This window comes from Phoenix dactylifera, unplaced genomic scaffold, assembly GCF_009389715.1.
Source record: "Phoenix dactylifera cultivar Barhee BC4 unplaced genomic scaffold, palm_55x_up_171113_PBpolish2nd_filt_p 002014F, whole genome shotgun sequence".
In the NCBI taxonomy this organism is placed as follows: Eukaryota; Viridiplantae; Streptophyta; class Magnoliopsida; order Arecales; family Arecaceae; genus Phoenix; species Phoenix dactylifera.
In genome coordinates, this window is record NW_024069292.1 from 29,537 (window position 1) to 53,209 (window position 23,673).

At 40.2% G+C, this 23,673-nt stretch overlaps 2 protein-coding genes and 1 pseudogene across 2 annotated transcripts; all 3 read left to right on the top strand.

The window, feature by feature from the left end:
* The first annotated feature begins 6,357 nt into the window (after positions 1–6,357).
* LOC120109312 lies at positions 6,358–14,640 on the top strand. The gene is made up of 7 exons (XM_039123064.1): positions 6,358–6,542; positions 11,056–11,129; positions 11,216–11,319; positions 11,490–11,540; positions 11,705–11,745; positions 12,561–13,159; positions 14,481–14,640. The coding sequence occupies exons 1-6, from the start codon at positions 6,469–6,471 to the stop codon at positions 12,832–12,834; spliced, it is 618 nt and encodes a 205-aa protein (XP_038978992.1). The 5' UTR covers positions 6,358–6,468; the 3' UTR covers positions 12,835–13,159; positions 14,481–14,640.
* A 1,060-nt stretch (positions 14,641–15,700) lies between these two features.
* LOC120109310 (phosphatidylcholine:diacylglycerol cholinephosphotransferase 1-like) lies at positions 15,701–18,513 on the top strand. Its single transcript, XM_039123063.1, is given in 6 exon segments — positions 15,701–16,186; positions 16,375–16,512; positions 16,609–16,624; positions 16,627–16,782; positions 16,785–16,966; positions 18,265–18,513. Coding segments are annotated over 6 exon segments (843 nt in total). The 5' UTR covers positions 15,701–15,886; the 3' UTR covers positions 18,316–18,513.
* A 973-nt stretch (positions 18,514–19,486) lies between these two features.
* On the top strand, positions 19,487–21,793 carry LOC120109311 (annotated as a pseudogene).
* The last annotated feature ends 1,880 nt before the right edge of the window (positions 21,794–23,673 follow it).

Below are 23,673 nucleotides of genomic sequence, written 5' to 3' on the forward strand. Positions count from 1 at the left end.
ATTTATGCAAAAACTTTCTTTTGAATAGTTAAATATTTCATGAATTTATAAATGCTCTTTGATTTCTAAGTACTTGTTTTTTTTTATTATTTTTAAATAAAAAAATATTCTCCGGTAGACTAGAGAATCCATCAACATCCTCAAAATAATGTTTTTCTTTTATCATTCAAAAATTGATTTTGAATCCGAGTGAATGTTCTAATTTTTATGCAACTCCAATCGCTTCCCTGTGGATCGACCTCTTACAACCGCTATTCTTCGAGTAAGAAAGGTAAGAGTAGAATTAAATTTAACTTTTGTTCGTCGGTTCTAACAACGATCTGTCTAGCATATTTTTAGGTAGACAGAAATCGGACGAACAGATGGGTATCCTTTGAAATGTCCCTTTGGTGGTGTACTACTTTGTACAGTTTTCATTGATGGGAATAGGGGACTATTTTCTGTGGCTTATAGTATGGTGGAGACTAAGTACAAAGATAGCTGGAGGTTCTTTTTAGAGCATCTATATGTTTGCTTTAGTGGTGACACCGTAGAGAGGCCACTAATTATGATGTCTAATAAACAAAAGGTATGTAGTTCTTTCACATTTCGTGCTTTAATTTGCTTACAAGTTCTATAATTTTCATTATGTTAATAGTTTATTCATGCTGCGTAATCAATGTGTAGGGTTTGGTTGAGGCAGTTTTTGAGATATTCTAAGATGCCAGTCATAAATTCTGTGCTAAGCATCTATATAGCAATTCCAGATCAATTCCTTAGTTTATTGCTGAGGTTTGACTTTTGGAAATGTTGGGAAAGCATATGATCAGCTTTTGTTTCAAGATGCCATGAAAAGAATGAAGGAGCATGATGCTGAGGCTTATCAACACATGATGAAAATATCTCAATCAATGTGGGCAAGGCATGCTTTTTGTCCAGAAGCTCGAAGTGACCACATCACGAATACTATGTGTGTCTTTAATCAATGGGTGGGGAAGTTTAGGAGCAAGCCTATTTTTGGCTTGCTTGAGAATATGATGATGAAGTTGATGTGTAGGCTGCAGAAGAGGTACCTAGGAGGGCAAACTTACTCGTTTTGCTAGATCAAAGTTGGATAAAACTATACAAACCTCAAGGGTCCGTAAGTTGATACCACCAAGTAAGCAAGAATTTCAAGTACCGGAAGGAAGTAGAAAATTTGTTGTTGATTTGAGTAAAAGAAGTTGTACTTGTGGTGAGTGGGAGATCACTGGATTACCTTCTAAACATGCTATGTTATATGTTGGTTATACAAGAGAAAATTTGGAGGAATTTTGTGATGAATGTTACACAGTAGAAAAATACTTGAAAGCATACATCTTTGTGATCCATCCATTATCCGATACAAACCTTGGTCCAAGAAATGATGATGAGAATTTATAGCCTCCACCTCTCAAAAGATTGCCTGGAAGGCCAAGAAAAAAAAGGAGAAAAGAGAAAACGTGAACCTGTTGAGAGGAAGAGGTCAACCACTGTGAGGGGTGATAATTGAAATTTTTTTTGCCATAATAGGAGGACTTGCTAGTATGCTCCTATGGCTAAAAAGGTATATATTGTCAAGATTTTTAACTTCATTAGATCAAATTACTCACATCATTTTCTTATGATTTTTATAGAAAAAAGAACAAGAACACTTCTCAAGCCGAGCTAATATATCCCAACAGGCCCAAGTATGTGATGGAACACTTGAAACTAGATCTACCTTAAGGGAAAGGGGAGGATCTAGTAGAAGAGGGTGGCCTTGAGAAGGTGGTAGAGGGAGTGATAGCTTTAGTTCAAGGGAAAGTAGCATTTAGAACACAGAAAGTAGTGGTGGCTCTGGTTAAAGTGGGCTATTTGGATTTTTTTTTTCCTTTTCTTTTTGGATGGAAAGGATGGTTACTGCTTTTGACGCCGTGTGGTTTGTTTTTTATGTCGGAATGTTTGTTAATTAAGGGATAGGAATCTTCTACTATTTTTGATATCTTATTTAATCAAATGATGGGAATTTGTTACTTTGTTAATTAAGGCATGCTTTTTGACCAATGTTAGAGGCATGCTTTTACATGTTCTTTCACATGTTTCAGAACACATATACATATCATTGTTGTTTCTCATTCTCAAGTATACCATTGTCATTTTTCAGTCTCAAGCTTGACATACTGGGAGCTAAGAAAACATTAGTCATTTGCCTAAGCACCATCTCAGACAACATAAGTACAATATCATATATCTCTCTCTGTCAATCATATGCAATTATAATAATGTTGTCCTATTAGTAGGTGTATTTTTATGGAATCAATGGTTCGTATAGAGAAATGGAACAGGTTAACATGAGAAGTAGGGGGGCCAAATTACAAAGCTTAATTGAAATCAAAATTGTTTTCGGAATAGATGTGAAAAATGTTCTTGTAGGACATTCAATCACCTGCCAAATGATTGTAAAATATGTGTTTTCTGATTGCTGGATATGCTACTAATAATGTATGCCTCTTTGGTCTATATAGTAAGATGTCTTTAGTTATTCTATTGTATGCCTTTTATATGAAATGGTACGTTTAATATACACTATTGTGAGGTTTATTGTGCAGCCATTGACACAAAGAATTGGCGAATTAAGAGATTGTTTCCTATTTATATTCTATAGGTGTTAGCCGGTTGTTGGAAATCTTCTAGCCTATGGCCAATTCAGATAGATATTCACTAGCTCCACAAATAGGATATAGTCGACCCATGGATGCCATCAAGCTTTATAAGTTAACATCATAGGAGGAGATAAGCGCAACTTATAGGTGTTGAGCAACTCATAGTTAAAGCAACTAAATAAAGGTTATCATTTTTCTCTCTTTTTAGTTGAAGGAGTACAAATAAGTGCGATCAATGAGGCAAAAAATAATGCTATACAACAAGGAAACATGATAGCCATTTAATTGAAATAACACTATTCATTTAACTCCAATAGTCATTACAATAACAAATTTTCTGAAATATTTATACAATTATGGTCACTTAAATATAAACACTATTACAAAAACAAGTAGTGCTACCATTCCAACCAAAAGTCTATTTGTCATAGCACTACTCTCACCTAATTCTTTAAGCTTACAATACAACTTTTGTTTACTCCAACCTTAAATCACTAATTTCTCTTCTTAAATATCGAAGTGAACCATCAACCAATATCGACGAGTGACTTTTTGATTGAGCATTTGTGGGCAAACACCAATACACAAATCGATGTTCTTCACAACTATAATACAGTTTGTTTGGATTTTTTTTGAAAATTTGAAATTTCATCAATGTTATGCGGCCACAATGGCACCACTTGTTGCAATAATCTAGCCACGTTGAGATTAAGAACCCACACTGAGTTGAGACATTAGGATGTCCTACAAAAAAAAAATTGATATTAACTTGGTTCAATAATAAGGTGAAATAGAAGTAGATGAAATGACATTAATTTCAAGTCAAAACAACATATGATTGAAACTTGACTTTTGATTCATCATGAACTTTTAAACTAGGATAGCATACAAAATGTTTTCTACTACATTCAGTTAGATTCAATTAGTTAGAATCAAGTAGTAAACACATGTTTGATTTGAAATCTAGTAACATTAATTTCAAACAGTAAACTATTGATAAATTTCTAATAACTTCAAACAATAAACATCTGATAAATTCAATTAGAGACCTAATAAACTTCATTTGAAAGAATACTATGAGCAGTGACATTAATTTCAAACAATAAATATCTAATAAATATCTAAATAAATTCAAGTAAAGCCTTAACAAACTGCATGTCAAATCATAGAGGCCTAGAGTTCTGGTGCAAGGAGTAGGCCTACGATTTCGGTGCAGGGAGCCAGTCTAGGGTTCTGGTAGGCCTATCCGTGATTGGGCAGAGAGGGTGAAGCAAGTTTTGAGTGGGAGGGAAGAACTTTAAGGGATGGAGAACTGAGGTACACGGAAGCAGGAGGCTGTTGTCGCCCGACGAAAAGAATCGAGTTAGGTAGGAAGGGAAAAGAGATCGATTATTAGAGAAGGGGATAAATGGAGAAGGTTCCGGCTTCGTTTTGATCATTGATTGTTCAAGGTTATTTTGGTCATTTCATAAAATTATTCTAACATCCAATTTTGGATTAATGATTTGCCTAATGATATGGGTTAAAGTGTACACTTAACATAAAACTCAAAGGTGTAAGTGTAGGTTTTCCAAACTAATTGGTGTAAGCGTAATTTGCATCTAACCTCAGAATAGTTTTTATAATTTACTTCTTTTTTTTTATTTTGGGATACACAGAAGTCATCGTCCTCCGATTTGGATGGACGGTGGATGATGATGATGAGAGGGTACTCTGGCCAGGATCGGAGTCTGATTCAGGACCCGGTATCCTTAGATTTAGGCCATCACCTACAATATGCGTGCGAGGAGAATTGGGAGTACGATGAGCAGCTTTCTTGCACGAGCGCATAGAAAAGCTATGCGAACTGGAATCTCTAGTGCAGTCATATTTGGGATGTACACATATTTAGATTGAGCACGCCTGGTCTAGCTCAAGGCTGGTGCATTTCGTAATCAAATCAATATCAAATTAACTCATTTTATCTTTAATAAAGGAGTTTGGATCCTCTCCAATTTATATCTGAGTTAGAGACGATTATTTTTTAATCATGGTCATCTGTGATTGACAAGATGGTTATGATCGGATAGGCCCACCCACACGCTATTCCATGCAAAGTGCGGAATATATCCGATCACGAACAACTGTAATCGGAGAATTGTTCACTCCAATTTAGATACAAACTAGAGAGGATTTGGACTAAATAAAATCAAGCTACTCACAAACATCTTGGTTAAGCGAGCTAATGAAAACTTGAAGTTCTTTGAGGCTTTGAAATAAATTTTACCATTATATCTTAAAATTGTGGCCCAATATGGAATATGTTACTCATGATAGTGTATTGAAAAATTTGAAAGATAAAAGTTCAAGAATACTTATCTCAAAGCTAAAATAAATTTGGAAGAGAAAGAGAGGGATTTGGGAGATTGGGTGATAGTAGCCATTGTATTTGGATGGTTAGTCGAGGTTAAACATTGGATCCGAAATTTACATGGCACGGAGTAGGGGTTGAGAGGATGGATGTGGGGGACAAGTGCAGCCACCCCCAACAAATGGATTAGGTCTAATGTTGCCGTTTGAATCCACAATGCGAGTGCAAGCGATCCAGGAAATGCTGTTACTATAAGCATTGGGCATGTGCTTTGGAAGTGTGGCCAATCGCGAGGGCAAAGTGGCAAACTCAATTGGTGTTATCAAAAGGAGTCAAAAAAAAAATTATCTATTGTGATTTAAATGACAATTTGTTGTCACATTATATAGGCTACATAATCAAGATGTTGCTGTTATCTAAGCTTGTCAGTGTTTATAGGATGGATTGATTTTTATAGAAATGTGTGAAGTAGCACATTATCACCAATTAAAATTGTTATTTTGTTTTTATTTTCATTATTTTGTAATACAATGATTGATGATTATGATAATGGGAAAAAAATGGATAGAAATATGTTTTTATTTGAAAACTTTTTTTGGTTTATGGTATTATATTAGCCAATCACAATTTCAAGCTATAACAACCCTGTGGATGTAACCCTTTTTTTTATTGGTCCATATCCTTTTGCGTTATCTTCTAATGTAACTATAGGCAACATTATGCTGAAAGCTCATGACTAACATAGAAGAGGTCCCTTGGATAAGGGCAAACATAATGTTGCCAAAATTATGATGAAACATAGTAGACATGAATGCCATATATGAAATTAATAATATAATGAAACAATCAAATTGTGTGTATTTGTACGAACAAGTATACAGGGTTGGCAAATGAGTAAGTTGTTTGTGAGCCAACATGTGTTCAGCTTGAAATTTGGCACGAGTTCAACTCACTTAGTAACCAAGCCTAAGTTAAAGCTAATTCGAATTTGTTTCGATTTAAACTGAAATATATAAACATACAAATAAGCATTATATGGCACAACATTTTAGCAGCAATTTTTTTGTGGTATTTTGTTTTTTAATTTTTTTGAATATACTTTTACGGGGCGTCTCATCAAAACAATATACAAATAAACATTATTATTAATTTAAAAAAAAATATTTTAATATTTACTTGTGATAGATTAATATAATTTATAAAAAGTAGAATATTTTAATAATAAAATTAAAATATAATAAAAAAAGTAAAAAATTATACAAATGAAAGCTGCTACTGAATAGCTCGATTTTGGCTTGGAATTTAAATGGGGGCTGATTCGAGCTCGACTTAATTATAAAATAAATCTTGCTAGAGTGAGGGTTGGTCCGCTCGTGCTGGGCTCGTCTACCCTCGTCTCCTTCTCTCTCTCTCTCTCTCTCTCGATCTCGAACCCTTGGTTCCTAATTCGGCCGGCCTGCGACGGAACTGTGAGCGATGGTGGTGGCGTCAGGGAGCAACTCCAACTCCTGGGCCAAAGAGATGGTCATCCGAAGGAGGATCGCCAACATGTACGCCTCTCTCTCTCCACCACTGATTCAAATCGCTCTGAAATCGAAGAAATTGAATTTACTGCACAAAACCTCATTAAGATTTTGTCACTCCACCGCACTTTAATTTCCGAAATTAATATCCAGAACTCATTCAATCACGAAGTTGATATGTGATGATGAATCTAATTCTAATTTCCCTTTTCATGATCAATTTGTTTTTCCTTGGTGGATGATGGAGGGCTGCTTTGGTTTATCCCTGTTCCTGGATTGCTAAGTATACTGATAAAACCTGTAATTGCTCATCTTTGGGGGATAATTTTCCTCCTACCTTCTTGCTTTTTGGGTTACAGCCCGTGGGGGAAAAAAAAGAAACAATAATGCCTGCTGTAAGCATCATCCTGTCGATGAAATGAAGGCAGATATCAAAACGTCGTGATTTTGTGTCGGTTTGTCATCAAAACCATTTGAAGGTATATTTCTTCCAGTTTATGATTGCGCAAGCCAGAACGGAAGTAGAGAGCGAACTCGGTTCGTTGAAGCGCAGGGGGTATCGGGTAAAGGAGGTGATGCAGGTTCGCCATTTCCTTTTTGAAGCAAGATGAACCATTAGACCTCATGGCGTTGGAGGATTGCGGTGCATCACGAGTTGTAACACACCATAGAAGCAAGGAGATAGGATCCAAAGATAGTGCAACTAGAGTTTCTTGTGTTCAGAGGTGAAGTGCCAAGTAGAATCGAAAATCCTGCTGCGGGAGGATACTATCATGCCTCCAGAGCCATACATATGGGTTGCTGAGCCCTATGGCAGGTGTTCGAACCTCTGTTGTGATTGAACGAGGGGTGAAATCGGTGGTACTGAAGTTCTATGGAGGATGAATCCTTCTCTACTTTTGGACCGACTCTTTCATGATGTTAAAAATTTCTTTGCAAGACATTTATTGGCAGAAAATATGGTTTGCGGCACTACGGGATGTAACTGGAGTGCACATTTTACACATATATGGTGGAGTTGCGCCCAAGAGGTGAATTGTAAATGACGAGTTAATGTAGTAGTTGGTTGGATATGTTGAAGACTTCTTTAGTGTAGATGAGCTGGCTTATTTATCAAGTCTCACCTGCATCGTCAAAAAGAAGATAGTGTACATGAGCATACATAAAAAAGACTCAAACTACTTATGAGCTTGAGACTATACTGCTAAAGAAGTGCCAGTAGCGAAGTGCAGAGCAGTGCCCGAGGCCTGCAATCCAAATGATAAAAGTTGGTTTTAGGCTTTGGAATGCTTAAGAAATATATAGGTTCTCATTACATACAAAAGTTGATGAGGAGACTTAGTTGATAAAGACTTACTTGAATCGTACGTATTGCAACAGCTAAATCGTTAATATTTTCTGGAGTTTCAAGATTGCTAAAACATCCAAAAAAAAAAAAAAACTTTAAGATGGTGCAGTTCTTGGACATAGGGAAGTAACTGGTTACATTGGAGTTGGTTCTCTTCTTACTCAGTATATTAGATCTGCATAACGGAATGTCTCAGGCAATTGGTGACACAGCTCAATTTTCCACCAACAACAATTTACTGGGTGCCATTACAACTTGATTAATGATAGACGTTTTGATATAGTATCTAATAAGTTTGCTTGGACTTGGCTGAAAAGTTAAGTGGCTGAACCATATGCAAACTCTTGGTTGTGAGATGGAGAGAAGAGTGCATTACTTGCTTGTTGCTTGATGTGGATCTCTATCATTGATCTCCTTGGCAAATGTGTTTGACATGAGATTCTGTCTGTGACAACATATCACACTCTTCTGCATTGATCTTGATCTATGACAAAGGAGGTGTTCCTTCACTATTTTCATGCATCTATACTTTCCTCCATAAGAGTTTAATCTCCAGCCAAATAGAAATGTCATACGGCAACAAATTGTTCTTTAGTGGTAAATACCGATTTGTTAGAATCGGACTCCTTCAACCCCGGTGAATTGATGTTATCGACATTAGGATTCTTGTGGTTGGCTTGAAGGGTGAATGAAAGTGTCATAGGAGTGTCATGTGTTTTTCTGTCACTTGCTACCTTTTAGGGCTTCAGGAAGTTGCTTATGATTTGTATTATTTCGTTTCATTCTAGGGGGCTAGAATTACAAGATTCTTTGTGATCTTTCCCCTAAAATTTGGTTCATTCTTTAGATAGTGGTGGGCCCTCTTCTTATTTGTACCAAAGTGTTCAGGATGAGGTTCCATCCATTAAAGGAAGGAGGTTATTTGGCCAGATGATATAAGCGGGTTTCCACTTTGGCACAAGAAACAAAAGGAGAGGTAACTTCTTGGGGCTATCCAAAGCAGAAACTGCCATCCTGGTCTGACCCTCTTTCCTTTCTCTCCTCAAATTCATCAGGCCTATTAGATGGGTTTCTATAGTTTCTTCTTTTTTAGACCAGTTCTATTGCAGCTGAAAATGCACATGGCTGCTAAAGATTTTGGATAAAGGGCTATTTAACTAAATTCTGAATGTCGAATTTCAAAATTAATTATTCACTAATTTTAGGAAAAATGGTTGTTGCAAGAGAGGGGTTGTGGCTTGCGAACCGATACAACTCGAGGGTTTTCAGGATTGGGAAGTAATCCAAGTTCTAACAACCCTAGGATTAGGAAGAGTCTGCTGAGGTTAATAGCGAGGAAACCATTTAACAGAAAAATCTAATTAGGGGAGTTGTGGGAGTTGAAAAGTTTGGGAATATTCGTGCTTTTATATAGTGTTGGGATTTCTTTGATAAACACTTGTTGGAGAGCCCTTTGTTATTACAAATTTTAGCTTATTAAGGAGTCTATGTAGGTTTTAAGAGTGGGAAGGCCTCTGTAGTACCGAAGATTCTTTTCAGAAACAAAAGTCATAGTCTTCTCCACATGTATTTTCTTGAAAAATTGCTTGATTCATATGCTGAATATTCACCCTTTGGTTGTGGGTTTGACCCATCTTACTGGATTTTTGCATAAAGCACAAAAAAATGTGGATTCATAAATTCATTATATCACTCCAGATGTATGATAATGTTTCACGAATCTTTTCATCTCAATGAAAGTATTACCACTGCAGATTGATGCATTTTAATCAGGAGAAAGGCTCAAAAGTTTAGGGAGGAGGCGTCTAGAGAATTTGGATGTTAGTTGTGACAGAATGTTTTGAAAGCTTGCTTTGATTAATGGCTTAGTCAGTAATGTGACTGCAAATAATTATGGTTTGATATATCTGACCATTGATGCATGGGCTGTAGTTAGTCAATCATGATTTTTTTTTCTTTTTTGCTTTAAAAAAAAGGGGAAAGGGGGGAGGAAGGGTCAAGCCCACCCCCGCGTAGCAGCCCCCACTGGGCCCCCACCCCGCCAGGAGAATGTTCGATGTAGTCAGTCAATCATGATTTTGATGGTGTGAAAGTATGAAGGTTTTAAAAGGATTTTTATGACGTTGAAGATGAAATATTTCATGAATATTTGGAACACTAGATAATGCTCTTAATATATGCAATTTTATGAGCCTCGATACCAATCCAAGAAAGTTTTATTTGTTGCTATGAAAATTATATAGATAGAGTGGAGCCTTATGCTACTCTACAAGTTCTTTAGGCAAGGACTGTTGAAAGATGAAATACTTGAAGTATTATATGTACATGATTTTAATAGTTATTTCCTATAACTAGCATTGTCAGCCTTGCTTTCAAAATTTGTGCTCGGCCATCAATGCTGAGAGAAAACTGTCGATCTACACATTGTAAATAATACTGGACCAATCATCAGATGTATTAAGTACTTCCCCTCCACTGCTCTGCTATATATAACAACTGTCCATTTGGTGGCCCTTGATGCATATGCAAATGCCTCTAGAACATCTAAGTTTGGATTTTGAGCATTTGATTCCCTATCTGATCATTTATATAAGGAGGCAACACTTGTAGGAAGCTTTCAAATTTATGTAAATTCTCTTGAATCATAATTTGTGTTATGCTTGATGCCAGGTGTTGCTATAAACCATGGACCATTTATTTTCACAAATATTTTGGTTGGTTTTGTGGATCCTTCTTTGCCTTTCATTCTTGCTTAGTTCTAAACTGATTGCTATTACTAGCTTTTCCAAATCCTTTCTCATAACTGCCATCTTTATTCCTTTACTCTTTCTTCTCTTTCTTGATTCTTTGAAACTGATATGAGCCCCTTCTATAATGATATAGGAAATGGAAAAGGATACCTTCTAAGCTCAAGTTATTTTTCATTGCATCTCTAAGAAATCATTTATGAATTTAAGAACTCGAAAGTCTGACAATATATTTCATAGAGGCATCCATTTGCATTCACTTGCATTTTTTAGGTAGTTGATCTATTCTGTTTGGCCAATCTATATGGTTCATCTCCAAGCTGATGAATGTCTTTTGTCACTAATGCCAATAGTGTAGTGCCTGAACTATTTTGGGAGTTCAATGACTTTGCTTCTGAAATGCCTCTTTCTATGACTTATCATTCATGTTTATTTTCATGTCTAGATATAACAAACGGGAAGAGGACTTTCCATCACTCAGAGAGTACAATGATTACTTGGAAGAAGTTGAGGATATGAGTAAGAATTCCCATTTTGCCATCTGATATCACATGTATTGATGTGTTGTTTGACAGCAGTCCATTTTTGCTTATCTTTTCCTGTAGCTTACAACTTAATTGAAGGAATAGATGTTGCTGCAATTGAGGCCAAGATTGCGAAATACCAAGAAGAAAATGCTGAACAAATAATCAATTCCCGAGCTCGTAAGGTGCTTTAAAGAAGCATCAATTTTCTTTTCTATCTTATATATGCTAAGAGGCTGTGCCTCCCTCTTCTCTGCTAAGTTGTCCTATTAAGTTAACATTTATCGGATGTCTTAATTTAAATATTACCAGGGTGCCAATTCATTGTTTTGAGTATGTTAATAATTTGATACAGGCTGAAGAATTAGCAGCAGCTCTAAGGGCAAACAAAGGGAATTCTGTACAGGCTTGATCCCGCTGATATGGTGAGTAAATTGCTGAGTTTAATGATGTCGCATCTAGAATTTGGCATTTGTGCAGTCAAAAGAGAATGAGCTCAATATAATTGGAATTATGAAATAGAAGATTAGAAAAATCTTATTTCTCGAGTTACTTTATCATTTATGTCAGTCATTGGATATTTATCCAATGATCAAATTCAATCTCTTTGAGTAGTTGAGCTTAGAGTCCCACTTGGATAGGCAATCAAGATGATCCATGTATAAATAAGAGCTACTGAAGATTAAAATAGGGTTTAAAGAGTGCCAATAAGAAAGATCTGTGCTTTCACTCGTGCACTTCTCTCCTAAGTGCACTAATAATGCAGGTTGGCCGAAGCTCGGGAAAATTCTAATTGCGTAACTGAGACATAAGCAACTGTAATGCATGTGATTAGTCACTCTTGTTGTATGATGCTTTTCAGAAAACTATGATGAATTTAGCATTTTAAGTCAAATAAAACAATTACATGTCAAATCAATTTTTAATTTTATGTTACCACTTTCTTTCTTTCAGTAATTTCTCAATGTCTAATTGAAAATTTAATTTTTGCATATTACTGCTCCCAAATGGTATCATGTTAAACCCTCCAATTTGTTCTTTACGTTTATGCCTTTTTAAAAACATCTGGCTTCATATTCAATTTTAATAAAATGTACTCTATCCCCATGATATTTTATTCTGAGGCTTTACATGCATACCATTATACTTTGGTATTGGTTCTGTGAGAAATTGACAGAAAACCGAGCCAGAATACTCATGTTATGCCAATGACTGTTATGCCATTCCAGTGGAGCAAGACAGAACACGCATATCTTGTTCTGCCTTAACATAGTATAGACCTAACATAAATTGGCCTGTGGACTATATATATATCATGGTTCGTATTTCCTCTATTTTTTATTTTGAGATGCCCAATGCACTGATAAGTAAAATGCCTTGAACATTTGAATGGACACTAATGTTTGGGTAAAATCTCAAAAACCAGGGTCCCGGACCAAGCTCTCAAGGGGTTGGCATGCAAAGGGCAATATGCCCCAGCCGCCGTCCCTGGTGGTGGTCTTGCACAGCCGCGCCCTACTGGTATGGCTCCGCAGCCCATCCCAATTGGGGGCCCAGTCGATCCCCTGCAAGGGTATGCAGCCGGGGACGAGGAGGCAAAGAAGCTACGAGAGGAGAGAGGGGCCAGAGCTGGAGGATGGACCATCGAATTGAGCAAGAGGAGGGCAATTGAGGAAGCATTCAGCAGCATATGGATATGATCTTTTTAACCTGAAGATAGAACGGGGTTCAGTAGTGCATGCTTGATGGTAGACAGATGATTAGTGATTAGTTGGATCAGGAAGAAGTTGTCAGTTGTTCTTGGGGCACTTCTAGTCAGTTCAAGCTTTGCATCTCCGAGTACTAGAAGTGTCATTTTTCTGTATATGGATTTAGCTAGGAAGAATAGCTTCTCTCTCTCTCTCTCTCTCTCCCCCGCCTGCCCTCGTGCTGCTTTTTTTTAAAAGAAGCAGGTTGTTTTAAATGTCAATAAAAAAGCAGAAATATGATGGGCTACCGATCACGGCGATGGTGACATGGAAGGAGGTAATTTGTTTTTGTAATTTCCAATGCTTACTTTTTTATAGGATAAATCATCAATTAGTTCACCAGGCTATAAAATTAAATTTTTGAAAATAAAGAGCATATATAGAGAGGAGCTGGTTATTACCTCCTGCATGAAATACTCTGCCATTTCCAGCAATAACTAACATTTGATAGGTGCAACCAATCTTTATTCGGTTATCTCTGCAATTTCATAGGGAGTTTCCTGCAGGAGAACTTCCTATACAATGGCTCTCTCTCCATGAAATGAATTTTTACTTGGTGTTTTATGTTTTGTGTGGATATAGGGGAATTTATTTTCTTTTTCCTTTCATGTGAATGTGTTAACGACAGCTTCTAAACATTTGGATCTATATATTAGAGATGCCGAGCAAATATGTATGAATTATCAAAAGAGGGTACGATATTGACATGAGAACCAGTCATCAGAAAAAAGAACTTTCCAAGTTTATCAATGGGAAGAAATTTTCAAACTAGACATGTTATATCAGATAATTCTTGCTTCAAAAAAGTTTATTTTATATTTTTTCCTCCTGTAAATATAAATGAATCGACGTTAGTTTACTTACTAAGAGCCAATACTCCCCCCCCCCCCCCAATACACACGCGCACACAAAAGAAAAAAAAACTGATTGTTTTTTGGATGAATGGTGGCAGGTTAGAGATCTTGAGAACCACTGAGCTGATGAAAATAGAGAGGCTGCTAAATTCTCCAAGCTAAAGGTCCTCACAGTAGCAGCACTACAAAAGGTTTCCCTGGTACAAGATAAAGAGAACTTTTTGTCAACAGGTAAAGCCTCTGCGACTGATCCATGAAAAGTCTCAACAAAGCACGAAGGATATCATTGCCCCCCCATAGTCCGACATAATGTTCTCTTTTTTTTCGCGCGGGTGGGGGGGACACTTTTAGTAAGTAAACTGACATTACAGGAGGAAAAATATAAATGGAATTTTTGGAGCAAGAATTATCTCATTGATAAACTTGTAAAGAGCATTAAGATTGTACATATCAAGTTCGTTTTTCTGATGACTAGTTCTTTTGTCAGTATAATACCTTCTGTTGATAATTCTTGTCGTTAACACATTTACATAGGAAGGGAAAAGAAAATAAATTCTCCTATATCCACCCAAAACATAAAACACCAAGTAAATAAAATTCATTTCAACAAAACCTTTATTAGCTCGTACTTCAGCTCTCCTTTCTTGCTTATTCTTTTTATCTAAGCTCTGCCCGACTTAAGCATCAAATAATCCTCCATCAAACAAGTCCCAGCAATCTCCTGATTATCTTCTTTGCTTGCAGGTCAGATTCCATGCCAACCAGCTTCATCCAAGCCGATCAATCTCCGCCATCAATGTTAGGCTTGCTAAATTATGGGTAAAACATCCAAGTGTGAAAGGATAAATATGTTATCTAGTTCCAATTGTCTTCTATTATGAAATTAGTAACTAGATTCGTACCATGCATGCCCCAAAAAATCATAGAAAATATAAAATTTAAATTATAAACTATAAATATAAAATTTAAAGGATGGAGTTCACTCTTCAATGGCTGTACCGACATGATTTACCTTGCTTGCGAAAATCTCCTCCCGCTACCAACTTACAAAAAGAATTCTTGTTAATCATGCCACATAACACCAACATGCTTGCGCGATTCATGTGAGCCATTTTTTAGATATGACCGTGGAACCGGTGCAACCCGTATCAAGTGAGGCAGCCGTGCAAGCCAAACCATGTCATTAAGAAAAGATAACTGAGGAACATTCATACGCTGCTCCCAGCTGGCTGAGGTGACAGCTAACTCCTCACAAATCCTAAATGCTTCGGGGCCATGTGATTAAGGCGGAGGCGACGAAGGTAGCTGCGTCTGAGAAAACGGCTATTAAGAAAGAAACGAGAAGGAGCATGGAATTTAATTCTCCAGCCTGTCGTTGAAGGATATAGCTCGGAAGGCGGTGCAAAAGTAGTGGGGAGCGAGGGTGACAGATTCCACTCCGCTGCACGCTCGGTCGCCTCGTTTGAATGCGCGCCCGCCGGGGTCTCTCCCCGCAGGGAAAGGACGCGTTAAAACCGCGTTTTTCTACTGCAACCACCACACCATACTCTGAGCCCTCTGTTCTTGGTAAATTAAGAAGACCGTGTTTTCTACCGCATCCACAGTAATTTGAGCCCTTCTTCTGCCGTCCCTCTCTGTGGTCGACCCACACCCCACGCTTCCACGAGACTTGACCATCTCTTGTACGTGACCCAGCTCTGTCTTCCCCACGCCCGTTCTAATTTTGCACATTGCACGACAAGCACCATTTGCGTGGTGCCTTAACTTTTCTTGCACCGTCCTTCACCCAAGCATTCGATCGATCGTTGGGACCCCGCCTCCACATATCAATTGCCGTCTTAGGCAACCACATCGTCGCCCAATTTCCCCTGGGGGACTCCGCCGCAGCACCCTATAAAAACGAGGCTTGGACAGCACGCGCAGATATGCCTCCCGCAGCAGCACCGGAAGAACCGACGAGATGCGCGACAAGGTTGGGAGCATCATCCGGCCCTATCTACATGAGAGGACGAGCGACAAGGTAAGGTTAAGACGGGAAGCCCGCTGAGCATGACGACAAACACGTCGGCGGCGACGCCCACAGAAGCTCCGCCCGCCCCCTGAACGGCCATCACCACCACCATCCTCGGTGGCAGCCGCCTGGCGGTAGTATGATGAACGGCGGAAGCAGCAGCAGGAAGAGCAGCAAATGGACCGCTGCCCTTTTGCCTCCCAAACGCGCCTTCATCGCTAGCCTGTCGATAGAGGACGTGGCCGGGATTGCGAGGCATCATCCCCTACCCTCTCTGTTGTGCATTTCCTTGCTCTTCTTCATGGGCGTGGAGTACACCCATGGAATGGTTCCTTCCTTGGCCCCACCCGTGGACCTCGGTTTCGTCCTCACGCAGCCCCTCCACAGCCTCCTCGCCACCAGGCCCTCCCTCAACTCGGCCCTCGCCGCCCTCAACACCGTAAGTCCCTGTTCGTTCTGCTTTCAATACAAACGCATGCAGGGGTGTCAAAGGCCCCCTCGCGCCCATCGTCCATGGGCCGATCGCACATGTTTGAAGGACCATCGACGACGACGATGGCGGATCCGGCCAACCAACAGCTCCAGGCCTGCAGTAACCGGGTGGATGTATGAATTTTTTTTCCTCAGGTGTTCGTGGGCATGCAGATCGCGTACATACTATGGACCTTGCTGGTGGAGGGGAGGCCGCGGCCTACCATCGCAACTCTCTTCATGTTTGCGTCAAGGGGTATACTCGGATCCGCGACCCAGCTCCCGCTGCCGCAGGTACCGAAGAAGATCGGCAACGGCCGCATGCCGTTTCATGTCCTCCTGCTTAATTTTCCTTCTAGTTCTCATGACGCTGGCCTGCATCTCTTGCAGGGCTTCCTGGGCTCGGGTGCGGATTCCCTGTGGGCAACGTGTCCTTCTTCCTCTTCTTCTCAGGGCATGTGGCGGCGGCGGTGATCGCGTCTCTGGACATGCGGCGGACGCGGCGGCACGGGATGGCCTGGGCCTTCGATGCCCTCAACATGCTGCAGGGGCTGCGGCTGCTCGCTTCCAGGGCCACTACACCATCGACTTGGCCGTTGGGGTCGGAGCTGGCTTCCTCTTTGACATCCTCGCCGGGAATTACGAGATAGCAGGAGGCATGCGGCGGCCGGCGAGTACCAGAAACCAGAACGAGTATGTTGCGCCTGCGACTGCAGCAGTGGCAGCTGCTCTTCATAGCCATTCCCATGTAATGCAGAAACCTCTCGCCTGCCTCTTCATTTCTTTTCTGCCCTCTTGTTTTTTACACATAAATAATTCCATGGCACCGAATTTCACCTCCTAAAACACCAGTCACCATTTTGTACACCATCTTTGGATTCACTAGATCAGAAGTCAGCATTTTTCTTTTTTTACTTCTTCTTCTAATCATATAGATATCACCAAGATGGAAAACTGGTACCAAGCCAGCTTAGCTTCTAATGAGTGGGAAGCAGCATTACATCGAGGTTTAAGTCAAGATTGTCAGCTGAGCTGAAGGATAGATCCCAAAGCGCTAGGATAGCTCATGTAATAGCGAGCTTGGATCCATGCATCCTGGGACAGGGTTCAGCTAGCAGCGATCTCCATGTAGATATAACTAGGATAGGGAAGAGGTCAGCATCCATTTATGAGGATGATGTCCCTGCTCTCTCTCATTCTTTTAGATTCTGCATTTGATGGAAAATGAGAAGGGGTTCACTTACTCGATCAGAGTACGAGCTGCCAATTGCACAGCTTACAATCACATGCTTGAATGTGGAAAGGTTTGCTCTGTCGCAGGCGCCTTCTGCGCACTCAATTTTCTGCCAGACTCTGCATGCAAGTTGCATTAACCTTCTTACTGCCAATTCTACTTCAAAATTCCTACACTTTACCGAATGGTGTATTGAAAAAAAAAAAAGAAAGGTAATGCGTCAATTGAAAGGCAAGCATCTACAACTTGAAATGAGGAATATGGCCTTGATTACTGGCACTATTAGAGCTATATAGACAAACCCCAGGAAAACCATCACGAATCATAGAAGTTCTTTCGGGTAGATTGTTATTTGCAATGGATGAGATTGACGGTTCTCCAAATGCTTTCAAACAATTGTTAGTCACCTCTCTGTGTTGAGTATGTTTGTATTTTGATTTAGGTTACCCTCTATTTTGAGCAGGTTTACAATTAGTTTAGATTCAAAGTATGGCTATGCTGTGCTTTAGCTCTGTAAAGGATGGCTGGATGTCCTTGTGGCCTAATTTATGCATTGCAGGTGATATGAAAAAATATTCATTTAGGAAATTTGAGAAGGGATATCAAAAGCCTTGCCATCAGTCAACAGTGACCTGCAACAACCACCACAATTAAGAGGCACCTTCCATATTATTATGGCATTGTAGATAGCCTACTGCAATGAAGAGAATAACTAGCCTGAAGAAATGGATATTTGTGGAGGATATTAGCAATTGATATTAAATTGATCATGATTTCTGCACCATTATCACATCAAAGACAATTTTTTACAGGTACCACATTATAGGCATGCAACTAGAAGAGAAAAAGGAACTGAAACGTAACAAACAAGCAGCACAGTAAGTGCACCTTCTGTGGATCAAAAGTGACTGTGGTCCCTTGAAAGGATGTTCCTAAATGTTTAGAGCCTGAATGTTAAATCCATGACCCAAAAGCATCATGTATCATTAGGTCCATAACAGCAGATATCATCAAACTAACATAACAATGTCTATCACCCCAAAAAACAGAGTTAGTACTGTAGGGGGAGAGAAAGAACTTAACTCCAATCAGAAGATGACCTTGATATACAAGTTGGAAGTAAAAGAAGACCTTGATCTACGAGTCTTATTTGTGATCTGTAACATTCTTCCTCTTCTTGTATAAACTGATTTGAACTTCCCTCAAGTCTAATCCATTACCACCTGATCAAGCTCAAACTCTGTTCCTCATTACTCTTCTTTTTCTTTGTAGAATGGACGAATTAATTATTTAAAACAAGTGCAAACACATCCATGAAATTCTAAAAAATGAAATATTTTACAAAGCTGCAGAAGCTATGTAGAAAATCTCATAATATAAATTTAGTATGGTTAGCCACATAGCTCGCCATCCAATCTGCACCCAATTACTTACCAACTCGATGCATAGCGAGCCTATCAAGTCCATGTTTAATCCAACACTGATTCATCAAGTCAACTTCATCAGCTCGACGCACCACGGCCACCATGACTCAACCATCAGCGTTCACACCGCTTACTGGGGAAACAGGGAGTTTGAGCTCAACCAAAACAATGCCTTGATATACAAGTCGGAACTCGATTCAATTAAAAGTTTAAGTCACTAGTATATCAATCTATCTAGCTTCCACTAATTATTCCATAAGGGTCTAAATCTCACACATGATCCTCGACAGTTACAAAGAGTATTAGAGCTTAATTTAGAGTAAGTTCAGCCCTCTCAGTGCTAGGATGAATAATGCGGCAAGTTTTATACTTGGAGTGGGCAACGTGAGCATAGTGCTTGCTAGAATCAGTGGAGGCTAGTAGATTCCAAGGTCTGATTCATTTTACATACAGATCAGACATTCTATGTTAGCTATTCAGATACATGACAAAATTAGGTATCGATATAATTGTTTTAAAGCCAGGATAATAATCACCTCAGCCACCCACTGGATGAAAGATTTTTTGAAAAGGAATAAACTTGCACATATTCACAAGCATTCATCCATAGATTTTGGATAGGGTAATACTCATCAATTATCTACGTGTTTGCAGAAAAACAATAAGCCTTACAGGGGCTCTCCTTCCCTCCTCCTCTCCCCTCCCCTCCAATTCAAAAGCATTAAGGAGGAGGAGGTTCTATCATTTAATTGGTCAAACAATGTTCTAATCAACTAATCTCCCCTCCAATTCAAAAAACTGTAAAGAAGGAGAGTGTTCTGGCATTCAATTAGTCAGACAATGTTCTCGCATGCCGTGGTGCAACCACAACTGCAGGCTGTCAGAGCTGTCGGTTGTTAGGACTGTTAGTCCTTTTCGACACGTGTTGATTGTTCTCCTTGGCTGATGGCTTTTTCTCCATCGAGACCGAAGTCAATCACCTCGGTTGGTTGGCTGCTCGGTTGAGACTAAAGTTGTTATCCTCATTTTATGCCTGAGGTTAATGCGGTAGGTTTGGCCCGAGTCGAGGTGTCCAATATTTCCTCCGGTCACCCTAGAGGCAAATGGGTTAGATGAGCCCGGGGCTATAGTTTTAAATTTATTCGATCAGACCCATCTCAAGATTTTATGCACGTATGAATGTCAGGCCCGGTCCAGGTTGACACCTTGGCCCGACCCATAAATCTACAGTTAGTATGTATACATTTATATATGACGTACATGTTTGAATAAAGTGTATAACTCCCTATTTTTTCTTGTACGACAACTATTTATAATGATTTTGTAGATGAAAACAAAGTAGTGGTTTTATTTTTCAAAAAAAAGAAAACAACAACAAAAGAACCTCATAATTAGGAAACAGAAAGAATGACAACATACCGGGCCGGCGTAGCCTCCAATCTGACCCTTCCTCATCGGCTTGGGTTCGGGTCGCATGCATTGGTTTTAAATCGGGCTGGGCTCGTCACTGCTGTGAACCGGCCCATTTACACTACCAACTCCATAGCACTCTCCACGTCTCGTCTTATCACATTCCTCGCCGTAGACTTTTCCCGAACTACATACTCAGCCGCAAAACCACGTCTTCCGCCTTCCACCAAAATCGTCCTCCAAAATCCTTAAAAGAGGATGGCGTCGTGGTGGCTGTACCGCCTCCGGTGGTGGTTGGTGGACCACCCAGCAATCGCCGGCTTCGAATGGCGTCCCAACGAGACCCCCGGCGCCTCCGTACCCTTCGTCGCCGGCATCGTCCTCTCCTACCTCTCCCTCACCCTCCTTCTACACCGCGGCCTCCTCCCCCTCCCCTCCCCTCCGCCGCCGCCCTCCGCCTCGCCTCCTCCGCCCACAACCTCCTCCTCTTCCTAGTCTCCGCGGCCATGGCGGTCGGCTGCGCCCTCTCCGCCCTTGCCCAGGCCCCTCCCCCGCTGGATATTCTGCTTCCCTCCCTCCTCCTCCACCCGTGCCGGCGCTGGTCCCGTCTTCTTCTGGGCCCACATCTTCTACTTCTCCAAGATCTACGAGCTCCTCGACACCCTCCTCATCCTCCTCGCCGGCGGACGCCGCCTGACCTTCCTCCACGTCTACCACCACGCCGGTCATCGTGATGTGCTACATCTGGCTGGCGGCGGCGCAGTCGCTGGTTCCTGTGGCGCTGGTGACGAACGCCGGGGTGCACGTGGTGATGTACGCGTACTATCTGTCGAGCAGCGCCGGGTGGCGGTGGCGGCCGCGGTGGAAGCGGGCGGTGACGGAGCTTCAGATCGCGCAGTTCGTGTTCAGCTTCGCCGTGTCGGTGGTGTTCCTCTGGTACCATTTCGCCGGCGGCGGGTGTAGCGGGATGAACGGGTGGCTCTTCAACGCCGTCTTCAACGCCTCGCTCCTCGCCCTCTTCCTCGATTTCCACAATACCTCCTACACCGCCGGCGGCAAGAAGGGCGGCAAGAGGAAGGAGGACAAGGGCGAGTGATTGGATTCGGTTTTATTTCTTCTTATTCTGATCAGGAGGTGACGGGATACGTGCTGCGGGATTGGTGGGCTTTTCTGTGCGATGGGGACTGTGGACTTATTCTTTTGTTAAGCTGTTGTATTTTATGAAAGGTGTTCAAATGTGGTCCAACCGCTCCCTTTTAAGTGCGATTGAGTTTCTTATTTGCAAAAAAAGCCCATTAGGTTACATCTGCCGAGCTCTTGGGCTCGACTCCATTTGGGTTAGCGGGGTGGTCTGTGGGCTCTGAGTTGTGGGCTGGACTGGTTATTGGGCTTCTCTTATCTATCCTCTCATTTGTTGCCCATTGGTATGTTTTCTTCCTTTTGGTTATTAATGTTACAAATTGCACATTAGAGTGCAGATTAACAGAGAACCCAGAGATTTGGTAAAGCCTTGACGAAGATAAGGAACTTGCAGGACAGGATATGGCAACTAAAGCAGACTCGTTCTCTTATCTCACATTGTCAGAAAGCCTGATTGTTGGCTGGTCGTGTTTCTTCTTCTTGCTTTTAAAATAAAGCAGTATGCCATTGCTGTAATTCTACAGCAATCTGAACATCGATAGCTTGATGGCATTTTTATGAAATAAAACCAAATTAGGGCTTGTTGGGATTAGACCAGATTTTCTATAGAAATCGGGTATGTTAGCCTGTCCAGCCCATTTTTTCTGGAGGCCCGTTCTAGTCTTGGCCTAAATCCTATTTCTGGTTTTGTTATCCCGTAGGATTTTGACTGGAGAGGAATTTAGTTGATATGGGTCTTATTTAGAGGCCCATCGATAGCTTGTCTAACCTAAGATATCCCAAATAGAAAAATAGCTTCTTTTTGTTTTTGGGTACAATGGTGGCTCATGCTCTATAGATGTGGATGCAGCCAATAAAATTAAAAAAAAAAGACCAGATAAAGAAACTGGCACTGTGTCACGATTCATCCATACAAAGCTTCCAAAATGGTGAGCCGCATAAGCAGCAACTCAGTCAACTGCACCGTTTGCTTTTCTGTGGACGTGCATAGCCATAAGAAGAGGAAAGTTGCACTAACAACTTCTTGGAGATCTCTCCTGAAAAAGTGAATTACAAAGAGAGGAACATGACATTGCATATGGGCATGCCAACTAAATTATCCATCGGTGACTTAACCTTCATTCTGCATCAGGCTCTATTATGTTTCATTTCAGAAATATGAGAACTTTTATACACTAGATGTGAATCAAGTATAAACTAACGAAAGCTTGTAGCATTAGAACCGAAGATGGAGGAACCCTGGCTTACCTGAACCGAAGATGGGCAGATTCAAGGGTAGAAATGGGAGTAACAGCTTTAAACAAGTTTAAGGATAGATAAATTTTTCAAGATGGTCACTACCTTGACCCATATCTCCAAAATGTGGGCCCAACCTCAGCCTGTAATAAACTGATGATATCTAGGGTTGGCCCAACGAGCTACAAGTGAGCTCGGTCTGGCCCAGGTTGGCATTGGAAATGTTTTTGCTGATAGATCGACGACGCATCACAAATCTTTTCTTCAATATTTTTTTTCACATACTTAAAATATAAAAGAAAATTAATGCTGACAAAAAGAGATCTAGGATTAGTCATCAAATAAAAGTGGAAAAGAAAACATGATAATCTAGAATATGACATATACTCCAACTTTTCTCTTCAATATATTTGTTCATTCTCTTATCAAGTAACTGCACAACCTTCCATCCCATCAAAAGAGAATGGACATTCTTCCTAATCACCCAGATCAACTTTTAAGTAGCCCAAAAACCACAGCACATAATCACTATCTTAGAGGCCTAAGATAGCTTTAGGGGTTTCCTGAGCCATGGTGATTCGTTGGTTTGGAGGCTGAAGCAAAATCCAACCAATGACTTCTGCAATTGCGAAAAATCATAGTCTAAACATTTTTATTTCAACTAATCCTCGCGGTTTGTAAATCTGGGTGAGCATTTACCACCTCTATGAAAAAAAAGGTGGAAAAATCTTATCCAAGACAGTTTATATTGGCCTGGCCAAGATAATAAAGTTTGGGATTTTATGACATTGTATTGGCAATAAACCCAATATCTTGTCTAACATGAACTGAGGCCAAATCCTTGATTCTGTACATTTCATAAAATGTCAGCACTTTTCACAAGACTAAAGCTTACAGCTGTACCCATTATAATAAGATTATGTTATAAGATCATTTGTCCCATATTACATGTGTTTGGTGCTCTTTTTTTTTTGAGAACATTTAATGGAGCTTTCTTATCACCAACCTCCT